The 16,948-nt window shown below is 45.4% G+C and overlaps 1 protein-coding gene across 3 annotated transcripts in view; it reads left to right on the forward strand.

Moving 5' to 3' along the window:
• Positions 1 to 2,600: 2,600 nt before the first annotated feature.
• The window catches only part of LOC130307630 (fatty-acid amide hydrolase 1-like), a 35,615-nt gene continuing 21,267 nt past the window's right edge, over positions 2,601 to 16,948 (forward strand). Inside the window, exons 1-8 of one of the 3 annotated variants that reach the window (XM_056552181.1) lie at positions 2,601 to 5,256; positions 8,039 to 8,079; positions 8,273 to 8,397; positions 8,598 to 8,723; positions 8,978 to 9,072; positions 10,004 to 10,103; positions 10,180 to 10,223; positions 11,969 to 12,008. In XM_056552181.1, coding sequence (XP_056408156.1) covers positions 8,070 to 8,079; positions 8,273 to 8,397; positions 8,598 to 8,723; positions 8,978 to 9,072; positions 10,004 to 10,103; positions 10,180 to 10,223; positions 11,969 to 12,008 — 540 coding nt within the window. In that variant the 5' untranslated portion in view covers positions 2,601 to 5,256; positions 8,039 to 8,069. The other 2 variants (XM_056552180.1, XM_056552179.1) reach the window with 2 other exon arrangements.

Below are 16,948 nucleotides of genomic sequence, written 5' to 3' on the forward strand. Positions count from 1 at the left end.
TGTGTATATATACAGTATAGTGGTCAGTGACTTGTCTGCAGTCTGTGTATATATACAGTATAGTGGTCAGTGACTAGTCTGCAGTCTGTATATATATACAGTACAGTGGTCAGTGACTAGTCTGCAGTCTGTGTATATATACAGTACAGTGGTCAGTGACTAGTCTGCAGTCTGGGCTTCAGGTTCGGATCCCACCTGGACATCTTCTGTAAGGAGCCATCAGTAACACCCATGTGTTCAGGCAGCACAGTGGTCAGTGACTAGCTCCGCCCATCAGTAACACCCATGTGTTCGGGCAGCACAGTGGTCAGTGACTAGCTCCGCCCATCAGTAACATCCATGTGTTCGGGCAGCACAGTGGTCAGTGACTAGCTCCGCCCATCAGTAACATCCATGTGTTCGGGCAGCACAGTGGTCAGTGACTAGCTCCGCCCATCAGTAACATCCATGTGTTCGGGCAGCACAGTGGTCAGTGACTAGCTCCGCCCATCAGTAACATACATACTTTGTGTATTATAGAGAAGCTTTCCTGTGACAGTAATCTTGATGTAAAGATTTTTAGGGATCTTTTTGGGTACGTTCCTGCCTCCGCCTTCCCTCCTAGTAGAGGATTTGTATTTACTTTTTTTCGGTGACCGTTCTGGGCGCCAGGTGACGTCTAACCACAGACATCTGTGACCCCCATCTGGCGGACACCTATGAATAATCCCAGGTGTCCTTCATGCTGTCCTGCTCTTCTGCCTGAGGCCGAACCATCAGGACGCTGTAATACGGGTAAAGACCTTTGGAGTCTTCAGTCTGCGCCCAGCAGTGAGGACGCATCACACAGAGGATGAAGTTCACTCTTCTGAATCTAGGGGGCAGTGAAATATTTCTTCTCAATGAAGACGACCCAGAGACTACTTAATCCATCCACTCGGGGGACCAGGATCTTGGGGAAGCTCCAGAAGCCACCTCTAGGGGCCATGGGGCCTTAAAGTGGACGAGTCTCTCCTCATATGAAGCTAAATAAGGCCTCCTGAGAAGGTGCCGCTAACCAAAGTGGACGAGTCTCTCCTCATATGAAGCTAAATAAGGCCTCCTGAGAAGGTGCCGCTAACCAAAGTGGACGAGTCTCTCCTCATATGAAGCTAAATAAGGCCTCCTGAGAAGGTGCCGCTAACCAAAGTGGACGAGTCTCTCCTCATATGAAGCTAAATAAGGCCTCCTGAGAAGGTGCCGCTAACCAAAGTGGACGAGTCTCTCCTCATATGAAGGTAAATAAGGCCTCCTGAGAAGGTGCCGCTAACCAATGTGGACGAGTGTCTTCTCATATGAAGCTAAATAAGGCCTCCTGAGAAGGTGCCGCTAACCAAAGTGGACGAGTCTCTCCTCATATGAAGCTAAATAAGGCCTCCTGAGAAGGTGCCGCTAACCAAAGTGGACGAGTCTCTCCTCATATGAAGCTAAATAAGGCCTCCTGAGAAGGTGCCGCTAACCAAAGTGGACGAGTCTCTCCTCATATGAAGCTAAATAAGGCCTCCTGAGAAGGTGCCGCTAACCAAAGTGGACGAGTCTCTTCTCATATGAAGGTAAATAAGGCCTCCTGAGAAGGTGCCACTAACCAAAGTGGACGAGTCTCTCCTCATATGAAGCTAAATAAGGCCTCCTGAGAAGGTGCCGCTAACCAATGTGGACGAGTCTCTCCTCATATGAAGCTAAATAAGGCCTCATGAGAAGGTGCCGCTAACCAATGTGGACGAGTCTCTCCTCATATGAAGCTAAATAAGGCCTCCTGAGAAGGTGCCGCTAACCAATGTGGACGAGTCTCTCCTCATATGAAGTTAAATAAGGCCTCCTGAGAAGGTGCCGCTAACCAAAGTGGACGAGTCTCTCCTCATATGAAGCTAAATAAGGCCTCCTGAGAAGGTGCCGCTAACCAAAGTGGTTTTACTCCATGCTCCCGATTGTGAGGACTCACTTGGAATGAAGTTCTGCGTCTAAGCTTGACTTAGCGTTTGCATAATTGTCTAAAAGGACCTTAGTCCCTGCTGTGCACAGGACCAACTTGCAGAACCCTATGGATTAAGGTGTAGAATGTACCTGAAGAAGATCCTACTCTGCCGCTGATCCCTCAGCTTCTGATTCATTCAGATATTGGTTCTCCTCTCAGGATGATAGCCGAGCACAATTTTACCCATCCTGTAGTGGATTTCTTGTGATGCTGCTCTGCAAGCAATGTAAGATTGGCCTTTAAAGGGGTACTCCACTGCCCTGCTTCGGAAGCTCCGCTCCCCAGCGTCCGGAAGTTTATTGCGCCGAACTCTAAGTGCGGGCTTCCGAGTTAATGGCCACCCCTCGTGACGTTATGCCCTTCCCCCTCAACGAAAGTCTATGGGAAGGGGGCATGACGGCCATCACGCCCCTTTCCCATAGACTCTCGTTAAGGGGGCGGGCGTGATGTCACAAGGGGCGGCCCTGAACTCGGAAGCCCGCACTTAGAGTTCGGCGCAATAAACTTCCGGACGTTGAGGAGCGGAGCTTCCGAAGCAGGGCAGCGGAGTACCCCTTTAAATCTAGGCCTCTATCCTGCCAGGAGAAGGCCATTGTGGCTTAAACCTTGGATGCCTCCAAGTATAACGTATGTGCCCCCCTTACAAGGCAGGTCGGCTATTGGGCAGAACTTAATATATATGTAGGGCCGTGCTGATAAAAGCAAATGCCCCCCTCAAAACCTTTAGGTGTTGGGGTAACCAAGATCTAGGATCTAATCCTTTCTTGGCCAGTCTAAACCTCTAAGTGGCCATGGACCTCAGAAAGCGATCAAAACCGTTTTTCTGTGGGACAAGGGACAAGTAGTCCAGCTTATGACTTCCCTCTCATTCCGCTAACACTTCCAAGTGTATTTCCTCCTATTATTCGGACCTCCCATTGGAGGCCATGTCATTTTTTTCCTGGACAGAGTTTGTTCCAGATCCCTGGGTCCTGAATGTTATAGGATGGAGTACAGCATAGACTTTTTATTTCTTTTCCCCAGGAAAAGTTTATTTCCACGAAGTTATTTCTGTGAGAAGCATGTAGGTTTGTAGGAGTCTATCCTGGTATACAGGAGGAAAGGGGAGGGTCCTCTAGGAGTTTATTCGCCAGTTTTTTTCTTGTCCCAAAGTCTACCGATTCATAAGTAATGACTGTTTTGGATGAAACCATCAAATTAGTCATCAACGTCCTGAGACCAGGAGCCCTGATGGTCACACCAGATTGGTAGGATGCCCACCATCTCATCCCTGTGTGCCAGGCTCACAGGAAATATTCTGAGTGGCATGGAGCCTGGGCAGATGAAGCTCTTCAGTTTGCCACTTTGTCCTTCAGCATCCCCTCAGCTCTACATCTTAACCAAGATGGTCATAGCTGTAGTATTCCTCTATAAGAGGTTTGGATATCGTCCTGTTCTTGGACGATTGGCTCTTCATCTTTTCTTCTGCTAGCTCAGTCTTTCTCCAGCAATTTGGCTGGATAATAAATTGGCAGAAATCAGAGATCAACCTCCACACCAGGAGGTTTCTGGGCTTCATAGTAGATCGGCCAATATGACTTTCTCATTCTCCAGGAAGGAAGATGTGTTCCAGAGCAGCAGAGTTTCTCAGGTACCTCGTCAGGCCTCCATCTGATGATGTTTGGCCTAATGTCTGCGGCTGTGGACATCGTCCGTGGGCCTTGTGGCATATTCACCCTCTTTTATGGAAGTTCTAAGTCGATTGAATCGCACTCCCAGAAGGCTAGAGATAAGTGCTCCCTGTCATCACAAAGTCTCCACTTCCTGAAGTGGTGAAAGCAGGTCTAAGATGGTGTCTTTGATCCAACCCATTTGGATCTTATTGACGACAGATACATCCCTTCTAGGCTGGGGTTCCCATACACAAGAGGATCTTGGGGTTCTCAAGAGCTGTGATGTCATCCTACCTGAGGAGCTCAGGGTAATCCGGATGGCTCTTTCATTTCCCCCCCCTTATCAGAAGAAGGCTGTAAGGGTTTGCTCAGTCAACTCTGCGGTTTCCTACTCTCTAGGTCTAGGTCTAATTCTGTCTTTGGCAGAGCAGAATCTTTTCTCCCCTTGGCAGTCCATGTTCAGGGGTCCTGAATGCAGCTGTGGATCATGGGATCTGAGGTCTCAGTCCAAAGGGAATTGTCCCCGAGTCAGAAGGTCTTTCATCAGATCACTCTCCGGTGAGGTCGCCCAGACTTAGATCTTATGGCGACAAGATTCAATGCCAAAGTGGAAACAATCTTCCCTGTTGGGATGACAATCCTCTGGCACTAGACGCTCTGTACATGGAAGTTCAGGCTGGTCTACAACTTTTCCTTCCACTGCCATGATACCAAGGTATTGATGGAAATCCGTCAGTACCATGCCAGTGGAGGTCTTGGTTTACCCAGCTCATGTAGATGAGCCGAGGGCACTATTGGAGACTTCTCCCAATGCAGAACCCCGAGACACTCAGCTCTGCCTGGATCCAACTCATTCTGACAGCCTGAAGATAGTCGTCCCTTCTAGACTCTAGAGGGCTATCAGCGGTGGTCTTAAGAACGATCTCACACTCTAGAGCTCCTTCCACAGTCAAGGCCTATGGAGTCAAGCTAACGTTTCTTCAGTGGTGTTCATCATGAAGTTCCTCAGGACTCTCCGCTGTCTGCTATTCTACAGTTTATGCAGGACGGATAAGGCCTCAGCCCTTTCTACACTTTAAGGTGAAGATTTCAGCTCTTTCTGAAGCCTTCGGTAGATTGTTACTTTATGACCCCCCTGATTAAGAAGTTCCTTAAGGGAACCAGATGTTTCAAGCCTAGTTTCTCAAGACCTAGTCCGCAGAGGGATCTCTCAGCAGCGCTTAAGGGGGTGAGTGGTCCCCCCCCTCTGAGCCCCTGGAAGAGGTGGAGTTCAGGTTTATTCCTTGGAAAGTGACCTTCTTATTGGTGCTGACATTGGAGAACTACAATGCCAGGCGCTTAGGAAAACTACAGAACCTTTCAGCGTTTGAGCCATGTACTCTATTCCTTCCAGATAGTTCCATTATGCTTTACTCACCTTCCTACCTAAGGTGCCTATAGTACGTAATAGTAAGTTGTTACTTACCTGTTTTTATGTCTTTCTCCATCCTCTCCAGGAGTAGGATCCCTCCATGCCCTGGATGTGCCCAGAGGTGAAGAATTATATTGAGCGATCCAGGGAGTTCAGAAGATCAGGGAATCTTCTAATATTTTTTCCTTGGCAGGAATAAGGTATGAAGGCCTCCAAGCCTTCTCTGAGTAGGTGGATTAAGGAGGCTATAAAGGAGTCATTTACTTACAGGATCAGCCTCCTCCTGCCGCTGTCACTGCTCATTCCGGTGCAGTGTCTACTAGCTGGGCATGTCAGGCCCTTATTCCCTTGGAACAAGTTGTTCCGTAGCCTCCTGCACTCACACTCCACTTTGAGTCATTACAGGATTGACCTCAGGGGTTCGGAAGACACTGCCTGGTGCGGTCTGTTCTGAATTCCATTCAGCCTGAACTCCCTACCCAATAGGATTACTTCTTGCTAAGTCCCCACTTGTGCTGCTGGTTAGGACATAAGGGAAGCGTTAATTTCTTAACGTAAATTTGTTTTCCCTTAGTCCTAACAGCAGCACACAAATTTCCCTCCCTTATGTTTAATCTTTTTTTCCTTTTTTCCTTGTTATATAACGCACTGTTGTTGGGGGAGTGTCCCTCTTATAGGTAGGGGGTGTGGGCTAATTAGGCATTAATTGCTATTTTATTTGCTTGACTTCATTAACATTCCGTCTGTCCTACCAGTTCACAGGGGCAGATATTCCCCACTTGTGCTGCTGTTAGGACGTAAGGGAAAACAAATTTATGTTAAGAAATGAATGCATATATATATACACATAAACCTGTGTGTATATATATATATACACATAAACCTGTGTGTATATATATACACATAAACCTGTGTGTATATATACACACACAAACCTGTGTATATATACACACAAACCTGTGTGTGTGTGTATATATATATATATATATATATATATATATATATATATACACACAAACCTGTGTATATATAAGCACACATACGTGTATATATAAGCACATACGTGTATATATAAGCACACATATACCTGTGTATATAAGCACATATACCTGTGTGTGTATGTATATATGTATATATGTATGTATATATATATATATATATATATATATATATATATATATATATATATATATATATACGTATGTATGTATATATTCAGGTATATGTGCGTATATATACGTATGTATGTATATATTCAGGTATATGTGCGTATATATACGTATGTATGTATATATTCAGGTATATGTGCGTATATATACGTATGTATGTATATATTCAGGTATATGTGCGTATATATACGTATGTATGTATATATTCAGGTATATGTGCGTATATATACGTATGTATGTATATATTCAGGTATATGTGCGTATATATACGTATGTATGTATATATTCAGGTATATGTGTGTATATATACGTATGTATGTATATATTCAGGTATATGTGCGTATATATACGTATGTGTGTATGTATATATTCAGGTATATGTGCGTATGTATACAGGTGTGTGTGTGTATATATCCAGGTATATGTGCTTATGTATACAGGTGTATGTGTGTATATATCCAGGTATATGTGCTTATGTATACAGGTGTATGTGTGTATATATCCAGGTGTATGTGCTTATGTATACAGGTGTATGTGTGTATATATCCAGGTGTATGTGCGCACATTACCATAGAGACCCTAATAGACTGGTTCTCAAGGTCTTTAATGCTATAACTGTGCAGACATGTAATGCAGAGAAATAAGAGATGTGGAGGATGGAATCTCTCATCGCCCCATATAACTGAGTGACAGCTGAGGATATCCAAATATCAGGAGGACGCCATATATATTTATTGCAGCAAACATCCATGTGAAATACAACATAAATCGCATGTTCACCTGAACGATCAGATATTCTTAGTCTATACATGAACTGCGACAGGCTCAGCCCTCAGAGGGATAATACTATAATGGTCTTCGGCCCTTTATACTAAGCACATTGATGGCGGTCCAGTGGAAAACGCCATTTGTTACATTTTCTAAACATTTTTTTCACTCTATATTTTACGTGATCTGAATAAAATCAAATTTTTTTTTTTTTTTTTTTAGAAATCTTCCATTCATCAGTGTAATAGACAGCGATATTATCCAGGCTACAAGAGGAAGTGGATTGGATAATATCAATGGATGAGGATTCCACATTGGGTCTAGAAGGAGACTCAGGAATGATCCTCGGGACGTCTATTAGTAGTTTGAGAATGCAAGGGAACCAAGACTCGGCCACCAGGGAGGGATCAATACAATCGTCACCTTATGAACAGAGACCTTCTAGAACTCTGGGAATAAGAGCAAAAGTAGGAAAGGCATAAAGAGTCTTAGAGCTTCCGGGTCCGGACACAAACGAAGAAGAATGAGGCGAGATGTGAAGAGATCCAGATGAAGAGGACCCCAAAGAAGATTGGATCCTTCCATTTTCCATCAGATCAGTCTCCAATCGCTGACATTGGTCAGATAACGGGAGTTCCATTCCGCTATTGGACTGGACAGGCCAGGAATGTATTCTGTTCTTTGGCGAGTGTGGTTAGCATTTCGGATTTCGTGCTCCCAAGACGGTTGATATACTGATCTGCAGAGATGTTGTCCTTCCGAAGAAGCTTGCAACGATCAGACTTGTCCTTCGTGAAACTCTTCAGAGCAAAAAACACTCATCTGTTGACTGCAAGAAAGAGGCGGTGGAGCAGGAAGTGACATAATGCCCGGTCTACGTCCTGATTGGCTCATATATCATAACGTGTTTGGTTGCACTTAGCAAATTTTTTTAGTTTTTTCTGTATTTATTTATAAAATAACTTTTCTGCTATGAGCTGAGTAAAGAAGGAATTGAATATAATGTTCGCCTCTGTCTTGATATGACGTTTCTTTTATGTTGCAGCATTCATGGTGTCCGTCCCTGTCTCGATGGAATGGCAGCAGGTAAATGTGGCATGTTTGGGTTAATGGTGGAATGTTCCAGTCTCGGGGGTATTGGGATGTAGGCAGCTCCTCTGGGATCTGGACACATATATAGCCAAGAGGTGTATGGGGCATCATGGACAAGGGGCTGGGTTGTATTCATCAGTGATGGTGTCTGTCCAGTAGGCTCATGGCGATGCCGTTCTCGTTTCAGTGCCCATGTGCATTGGGCCGATGGCGAGGGACGTTGACAGTCTAGTGCTGACTATGAAGGCTATATGGTGCGATGAACATTTCCAGCTGGACCCCAATGTCCCCCCTCTTTACTTCAATGAAAAGGTAACAAGACACCCACGCAGTTATTACAAGGAGTCACACATGGGGCCCATGAGTGTCACATATAGGGCCCATGATAGTCACATATAGGGCCCATGATAGTCACACATGGGGCCCATGATACTCACATATAGGGCCCATGATAGAGTCACACATGGGGGCCATATTCGGGCTCTCACCCCCCCCCTCTTCTTGTTCTGCAGTCCTTCTCCTCGGTTGCTCCTCTCCGTATAGGATACTATGAGGAAGATGGATTCTTCCAGCCTAATCCCAGTATGAGAAGAATTCTCCTGGAGACCAAGAAGCTTCTGGAGGCAGCCGGACACCAGGTGGGTGTGAGGGCATCAGGTGGGTGTGAGGGCATCAGGTGGGTGCGAGGGCATCAGGTGAGCATGAGGGAACCAGGTGAGTGCAAGGGCATCAGGTGAGCGTGAGGGCATCAGCCATCCTCTGAAGGGTTAGTGCCCCCTGAGGTCACACGTGGGTGTATTATAGAGTGGAATGAGGGCACCCCCCATCTGTTCAGGGTGCAGGGCCCCCTCTTTGGATGTTTTTACACAGTTTTTGCACTTTGTCTTCTCAGCTCATCCCCTTCAGTCCTCCACGGGTGGATTTTGTCTATAACCTGTTTGTGAAGACACTTTTTGGAGATGGAGGGAAACCTCTTGAACACAAGTTGTAAGTGAAGCTGAACAGGTCCAGAATCCGGCACCTCCAATGGTGGGGACCGCAGAGGAGCAGAGATGGTTCCTGTCCCTGTTGTCCCTTCTCTTATCCCTACACAATGGTGGGGACCGCAGAGGAGCAGAGATGGTTCCTGTCCCTGTTGTCCCTTCTCTTATCCCTACACAATGGTGGGGACAGCGGAGGAGGGAGCAGAGATGGTTCCTGTCCCTGTTGTCCCTTCTCTTATCCCTAAACAATGGTGGGGACAGCAGAGCCGCAGAGAGGGTTCCTGTCCATGTTGTCCCTTCTCTTATCCCTACACAATGGTGGGGACCACGGAGGAGCAGAGATTGTTCCTGTCCCTGTTGTCCCTTCTCTTATCCCTACACAATGGTAGGGACAGCAGAGCTGCAGAGAGGGTTCCTGTCCCTGTTGTCCCTTCTCTTATCCCTACACAATGGTGGGGACAGCGGAGGAGGGAGCAGAGATGGTTCCTGTCCCTGTTGTCCCTTCTCTTATCCCTACACAATGGTGGGGACAGCAGAGCCGCAGAGAGGGTTCCTGTCCATGTTGTCCCTTCTCTTATCCCTACACAATGGTGGGGACCACGGAGGAGCAGAGATTGTTCCTGTCCATGTTGTCCCTTCTCTTATCCCTACACAATGGTGGGGACAGCAGAGCTGCAGAGAGGGTTCCTGTCCATGTTGTCCCTTCTCTTATCCCTACACAATGGTGGGGACCACGGAGGAGCAGAGATTGTTCCTGTCCCTGTTGTCCCTTCTCTTATCCCTACACAATGGTGGGGACAGCAGAGCTGCAGAGAGGGTTCCTGTCCCGGTTGTCCCTTCTCTTATCCCTGCACAATGGTTTTCTCCCGGCCTTGCCCATCGTATTTGCCTCGTGGGGTCCGGCAGTTCCCTTATATTTATTTTTTTCATTTCAGTGACAACAACATCGTGGACCCCAATCTGAGGGAGAATTATCGTCTCTGCAAGATGTCTGCTGTGGTGAAGCAGCTCATTGCGTTCTGTCTGCGGCCAATAGTAAGTAGAGGGCGTGGTCATAATGTCATTGAGCCGCCCACTTTGTCTGTATAACAACATTTCATATGTTCCCCAGTTTCCTCGGATTTCCAAGGTGGTCCATTCTTCTGTTGGTGCCAGGTGAGAATTGTCTCCATCCACCAGGTATTAATGGGTGGGGAGGAATTGGGGGGGGGGGGGGGGGGCTGGGGTTAGTCATTGTTCCCCCACATCCCTGTGCATATGAGGCCCAATCCTTGTGGACTCTCTCCAGAGCCATCTGGGCCTGGTCTGGCAGGATACTTCCTTGATTGTGGTGAGTGGCCGGTAATACATGGAGTCCACCAGGGCGGCATTGAACATATCACTGGGTCCAGGGTTGGTGTTTTTACTTGATGATTTCCATATACCCTAATGCCACATGAAAACACCTAGGGCCCTTGGAGTTGTGGCGCCTGACTTAATGAGCAGTGCAGGTTCTTTCCTCCAGTAAGGGGGTACTCCAGGATATAACTTTTTTTTTTTTTTTTTCAACTTGCCCAGAATTCGGGCATTTAAAGAAACCAACCTGGACTTCCCTCCCGCCACTCCTTCGGTCACCCGCTTCCGGCCTCCGCAGAGGTCTTTTCCCTGCTTCTTGTGGTCGACTCATTGCACTGCTGCTGGCACCAGGAAGAGGACCACTGCAGAGGCTGGGCGCAGGACACCGGAGGCACCAGGAAGAGGACCACTGCAGAGGCTGGGCGCAGAACACCGGAGGCACCAGGAAGAGGACCACTGAAGAGGCTGGGGGCAAGATACCGGAGGCACCAGGATGAGGACTGCAGAGGCTGGGCGCAGGACACCGGAGGCACCAGGAAGAGGACCACTGCAGAGGCTGGGGGCAAGATACCGGAGGCACCAGGAAGAGGGTCACTGCAGAAGCTGGGAGCAAGATACTGGAGGCACCAGGATGAGGGCCACTGCAGAGGCTGGGGGCAGGACACGGGAGGCACCAGGATGAGGACCACTGCAGAGGTCAGGGGCAGAACACCAGAGGCACCAGGAAGAGGACCACTGCAGAGGCTAGGGGCAGGACACGGGAGGCACCAGGAAGAGGACCACTGCAGAGGCTGGGGGCAGGACACGGGAGGCACCAGGAAGAGGACCACTGCAGAGGCTGGGGGCAGGACACGGGAGGCACCAGGAAGAGGACCACTGCAGAGGCTGGGGGCAGGACACGGGAGGCACCAGGAAGAGGACCACTGCAGAGGCTGGGGGCAGGACACGGGAGGCACCAGGAAGAGGACCACTGCAGAGGCTGGGGGCAGGACACCGGAGGCACCAGGAAGAGGACCATTGCAAAGACAAGGGACAGGACACCGGGGGCACCAGGAAGAGAACCACTCCAGAGGCCAGGGACAGGACACCGGGGGCACCAGGAAGAGAACCATTGCAGAGGCTGGGTGCCGGACACCGGAGGCACCAGGAAGATGACCACTGCAGAGGCCAGGGGCGGGACACCGGAGGCACCAGGAAGAGGACCACTGCAGAGGCCAGGGGCGGGACACCAGAGGCACCAGGAAGAGGACCACTGCAGAGGCCAGGGGCGGGACAACAGAGGCACCAGGAAGAGGACCACTGCAGAGGCCAGGGGCGGGACACCTGAGGCACCAGGAAGAGGACCACTGCAGAGGCCAGGGGCGGGACACCAGAGGCACCAGGAAGAGGACCACTGCAGAGGCTGAGAGCAGGACAACGGAAGTACAAGGAAAGTGGTGGGAAGAAAGTCCAGTTTTTTTTTTCCATTTTCTTTTTCTTTTTTTTTTTTTTATACTGGCATTAGGGGCATTGTGAAAAAAGTTGTATCCCAGAGTACCCCTTTAATCTCTATTCTTATTCTTCAGGTCATTGATGGATTCTTGGGCTGACCAGACAGCATTGCAGGTAACGTATGAGCTGAATACAGAGGGTATACGGAGAAATCCCCCAGGGTCCCCATCCTCCCTCCTGGGTCATGTGTAACACCAGGAAAGACCCCAGCAAAAAAATTCTAAGCACCTACAGTCCAGCAATGTCACATGACAACTACCCTATAAAAGATTGGTCACACAAATATCAAACAAAAGCATCTTTATTAATAATTCCAAAAGACAATACAAAAAGGAAAGCTCAACCATGAAAATAACCCATCCTCAAAAACACACAGGAGGAGAGCCCCATAGGATATCCCATCAAATCACTAATAGGCGTCCATGTCAGTAAAATACTCAAACAATATAACAACGAGCCAATAAATCACCCAATTGGGACATGCGGTATCCAGGGAGCACCTCTGCCACCTCCGCACATGTTTGGGGTATCTCCCATTCTCAAGAGGTGAGGGGTACATGCTGCTGCCAGCCTGAAATATAATGCATCCCACCGATCCCTTACGCCTGCCGAGAACCATCCGTCACATCAGGTGATGTGCATCCGCCCGTAAAGACCGATCTGAACCCACGCATACGCACCTGGTCAATACCAGATTTTACCACTAGAGGGATTGGGATAGTAATAACAAAGACTAAACAAACAAAAAGGGAAAAAAAAGTGTCAAACATATGAAGTACCATTCCAATTATCTTAAAAAAAAAAGAGATATATATATATATATATACACATATACATATACACACACACCACGTGTTATCATAAATCATATCGAGGTTATTATAGTGCAAAAATATGATAATAAATATTACATTTTATATATATGAACAATAGTGCACATAAATTATGAAAAATATATGTACAAAAAATCTCCAGAAATAATAAATACCAAAAATACCCCAAAATAAAAAATATGTATACCACGATCCCACACATGATTTATGTATACAATAAATATAAATATAAAATAAGCAACAATCCTATCTAATTGTAATGAATAAATAATAAATAACTCCACGCGTCTCATCCCACTTACCTTATAGCGACTTCCATATTGGCAGAAGAAAAAAAAACGCCCCAATATTTATCTAGATCCCTCAGACACTACGGGAACATCTATTACCAACATGTAACCACCAGATCCATAAATGCACTGGACCCACCTGAATCTCACTATATAATTTATTGGACCCACCTGAATCTCACTAAATAATTTATTGGACCCACCTGAATCTCACTAAATAATTTATTGGACCCACCTGAATCTCACTAAATAATTTATTGGACCCACCTGAATCTCACCATATAATTTATTGGACCCACCTGAATCTCACTATATAATTTATTGGACCCACCTGAATCTCACCATATAATTTATTGGACCCACCTGAATCTCACTATATAATTTATTGGACCCACCTGAATCTCACTATATAATTTATTGGACCCACCTGAATCTCACTATATAATTTATTGGACCCACCTGAATCTCACTAAATAATTTATTGGACCCACCTGAATCTCACCATATAATTTATTGGACCCACCTGAATCTCACTAAATAATTTATTGGACCCACCTGAATCTCACTAAATAATTTATTGGACCCACCTGAATCTCACTATATAATTTATTGGACCCACCTGAATCTCACTATATAATTTATTGGACCCACCTGAATCTCACTAAATAATTTATTGGACCCACCTGAATATCACCATATAATTTATTGGACCCACCTGAATCTCACTAAATAATTTATTGGACCCACCTGAATCTCACCATATAATTTATTGGACCCACCTGAATCTCACCAAATAATTTATTGGACCCACCTGAATCTCACCAAATAATTTATTGGACCCACCTGAATCTCACTAAATAATTTATTGGACCCACCTGAATCTCACCATATAATTTATTGGACCCACCTGAATCTCACCATATAATTTATTGGACCCACCTGAATCTCACCATATAATTTATTGGACCCACCTGAATCTCACTAAATAATTTATTGGACCCACCTGAATCTCACCAAATAATTTATTGGACCCACCTGAATCTCACTATATAATTTATTGGACCCACCTGAATCTCACTAAATAATTTATTGGACCCACCTGAATCTCACTATATAATTTATTGGACCCACCTGAATCTCACTAAATAATTTATTGGACCCACCTGAATCTCACTAAATAATTTATTGGACCCACCTGAATCTCACTATATAATTTATTGGACCCACCTGAATCTCACTAAATAATTTATTGGACCCACCTGAATCTCACTATATAATTTATTGGACCCACCTGAATCTCACTAAATAATTTATTGGACCCACCTGAATCTCACTAAATAATTTATTGGACCCACCTGAATCTCACTAAATAATTTATTGGACCCACCTGAATCTCACTATATAATTTATTGGACCCACCTGAATCTCACCATATAATTTATTGGACCCACCTGAATCTCACTAAATAATTTATTGGACCCACCTGAATCTCACTATATAATTTATTGGACCCACCTGAATCTCACCATATAATTTATTGGACCCACCTGAATCTCACTATATAATTTATTGGACCCACCTGAATCTCACCATATAATTTATTGGACCCACCTGAATCTCACCATATAATTTATTGGACCCACCTGAATCTCACCATATAATTTATTGGACCCACCTGAATCTCACCATATAATTTATTGGACCCACCTGAATCTCACCAAATAATTTATTGGACCCACCTGAATCTCACCATATAATTTATTGGACCCACCTGAATCTCACTATATAATTTATTGGACCCACCTGAATCTCACCATATAATTTATTGGACCCACCTGAATCTCACTATATAATTTATTGGACCCACCTGAATCTCACCTAATTTATTGGACCCACCTGAATCTCACCAAATTTATTGGACCCACCTGAATCTCACTAAATAATTTATTGGACCCACCTGAATCTCACCATATAATTTATTGGACCCACCTGAATCTCACTAAATAATTTATTGGACCCACCTGAATCTCACCAAATAATTTATTGGACCCACCTGAATCTCACTATATAATTTATTGGACCCACCTGAATCTCACCATATAATTTATTGGACCCACCTGAATCTCACCATATAATTTATTGGACCCACCTGAATCTCACTAAATAATTTATTGGACCCACCTGAATCTCACTAAATAATTTATTGGACCCACCTGAATCTCACTAAATAATTTATTGGACCCACCTGAATCTCACCATATAATTTATTGGACTGTGGGGGAGGGGTGTGAGTAATATATATATATATATATATATATATATATATATATGTATATACCTGAGTCCTGTATATATAGTGTGGGGGAGGGTTGTGAGTAATATATATATATATGTATATACCTGAGTCCTGTATATATAGTGTGGGGGAGGGGTGTGAGTAATATATATATATGTATATACCTGAGTCCTGTATATATAGTGTGGGGGAGGGGTGTGAGTAATATATATATATATATATATGTATATACCTGAGACCTGTGTATATATAGTGTGGGGGAGGGGTGTGAGTAATATATATATATATATATATATATATATGTATATACCTGAGTCCTGTGTATATATAGTGTGGGGGAGGGGTGTGAGTAATATATATATATATGTATATGTATATACCTGAGTCCTGTATATATAGTGTGGGGGAGGGGTGTGAGTAATATATATATATATGTATATACCTGAGTCCTGTATATATAATGTGGGGGAGGGGTGTGAGTAATATATATGTATATACCTGAGTCCTGTATATATAGTGTGGGGGAGGGGTGTGAGTAATATATATATATACCTGAGACCTGTGTATATATTGTGGGGGAGGGGTGTGAGTAATATATATATATATGTATATACCTGAGTCCTGTGTATATATAGTGTGGGGGAGGGGTGTGAGTAATATATATATATGTATATACCTGAGTCCTGTATATATAATGTGGGGGAGGGGTGTGAGTAATATATATGTATATACCTGAGTCCTGTATATATAGTGTGGGGGAGGGGTGTGAGTAATATATATATATATATATATGTATATACCTGAGTCCTGTATATATAGTGTGGGGGAGGGGTGTGAGTAATATATGTATATACCTGAGTCCTGTATATATAGTGTGGGGGAGGGGTGTGAGTAATATATATATATATATATATATATATATATATATATATATAAACCTGGACTAAAGCATCCGCCAACTCCTGGACAGTCTGTGGTGGATGGAGCGAGACGTCCCAGATGTGCCCAATCGGATTCATGGGAATGGGTGGCCAGTCCATAGCATCAATGCCTTCCTCTTGTAGGAACTGCTGACACACTCCAGCCACATGAGGTCCAGCATTGTCTTGTATTAGGAGGAACCCAACCGCATCAGCATATGGTCTCACAAGGGGTCTGAGGGTCTCATCTCGGTACCTAATGGCAGTCAGGCTACCTCTGGGAAGAACATGGAGGGCTGTGCGGCCCCCCCAAAGAAATGCCACCCCACACCATTACTGACCCACTGCCAAACCGCTCATGCTGGAGGATGTTGCAGGCAGCAGAACGTTCTCCACGGCGTCTCCAGACTCTGTCAAGTCTGTCACATGTGCTCAGTGTGAACCTGCTTTCATCTGTCAAGAGCACCGGGCACCAGTGGGGAATTTGCCAATCTTGTTGTTCTCTGGCAAATGCCAAACGTCCTGAACGGTGTTGGGCTGTAAGAACAATCCCCACCTGTGGACGTCGGGCCCTCATACAACCCCCACCTGTGGACGTTGGGCCCTCATACAACCCCCACCTGTGGACGTCGGGCCCTCATACAACCCCCACCTGTGGACGTCGGGCCCTCATACAATCCCCACCTGTGGACGTCGGGCCCTCATACAACCCCCA

Source organism: Hyla sarda, unplaced genomic scaffold (genome assembly GCF_029499605.1).
Source record: "Hyla sarda isolate aHylSar1 unplaced genomic scaffold, aHylSar1.hap1 scaffold_1438, whole genome shotgun sequence".
In the NCBI taxonomy this organism is placed as follows: domain Eukaryota; kingdom Metazoa; phylum Chordata; class Amphibia; order Anura; family Hylidae; genus Hyla; species Hyla sarda.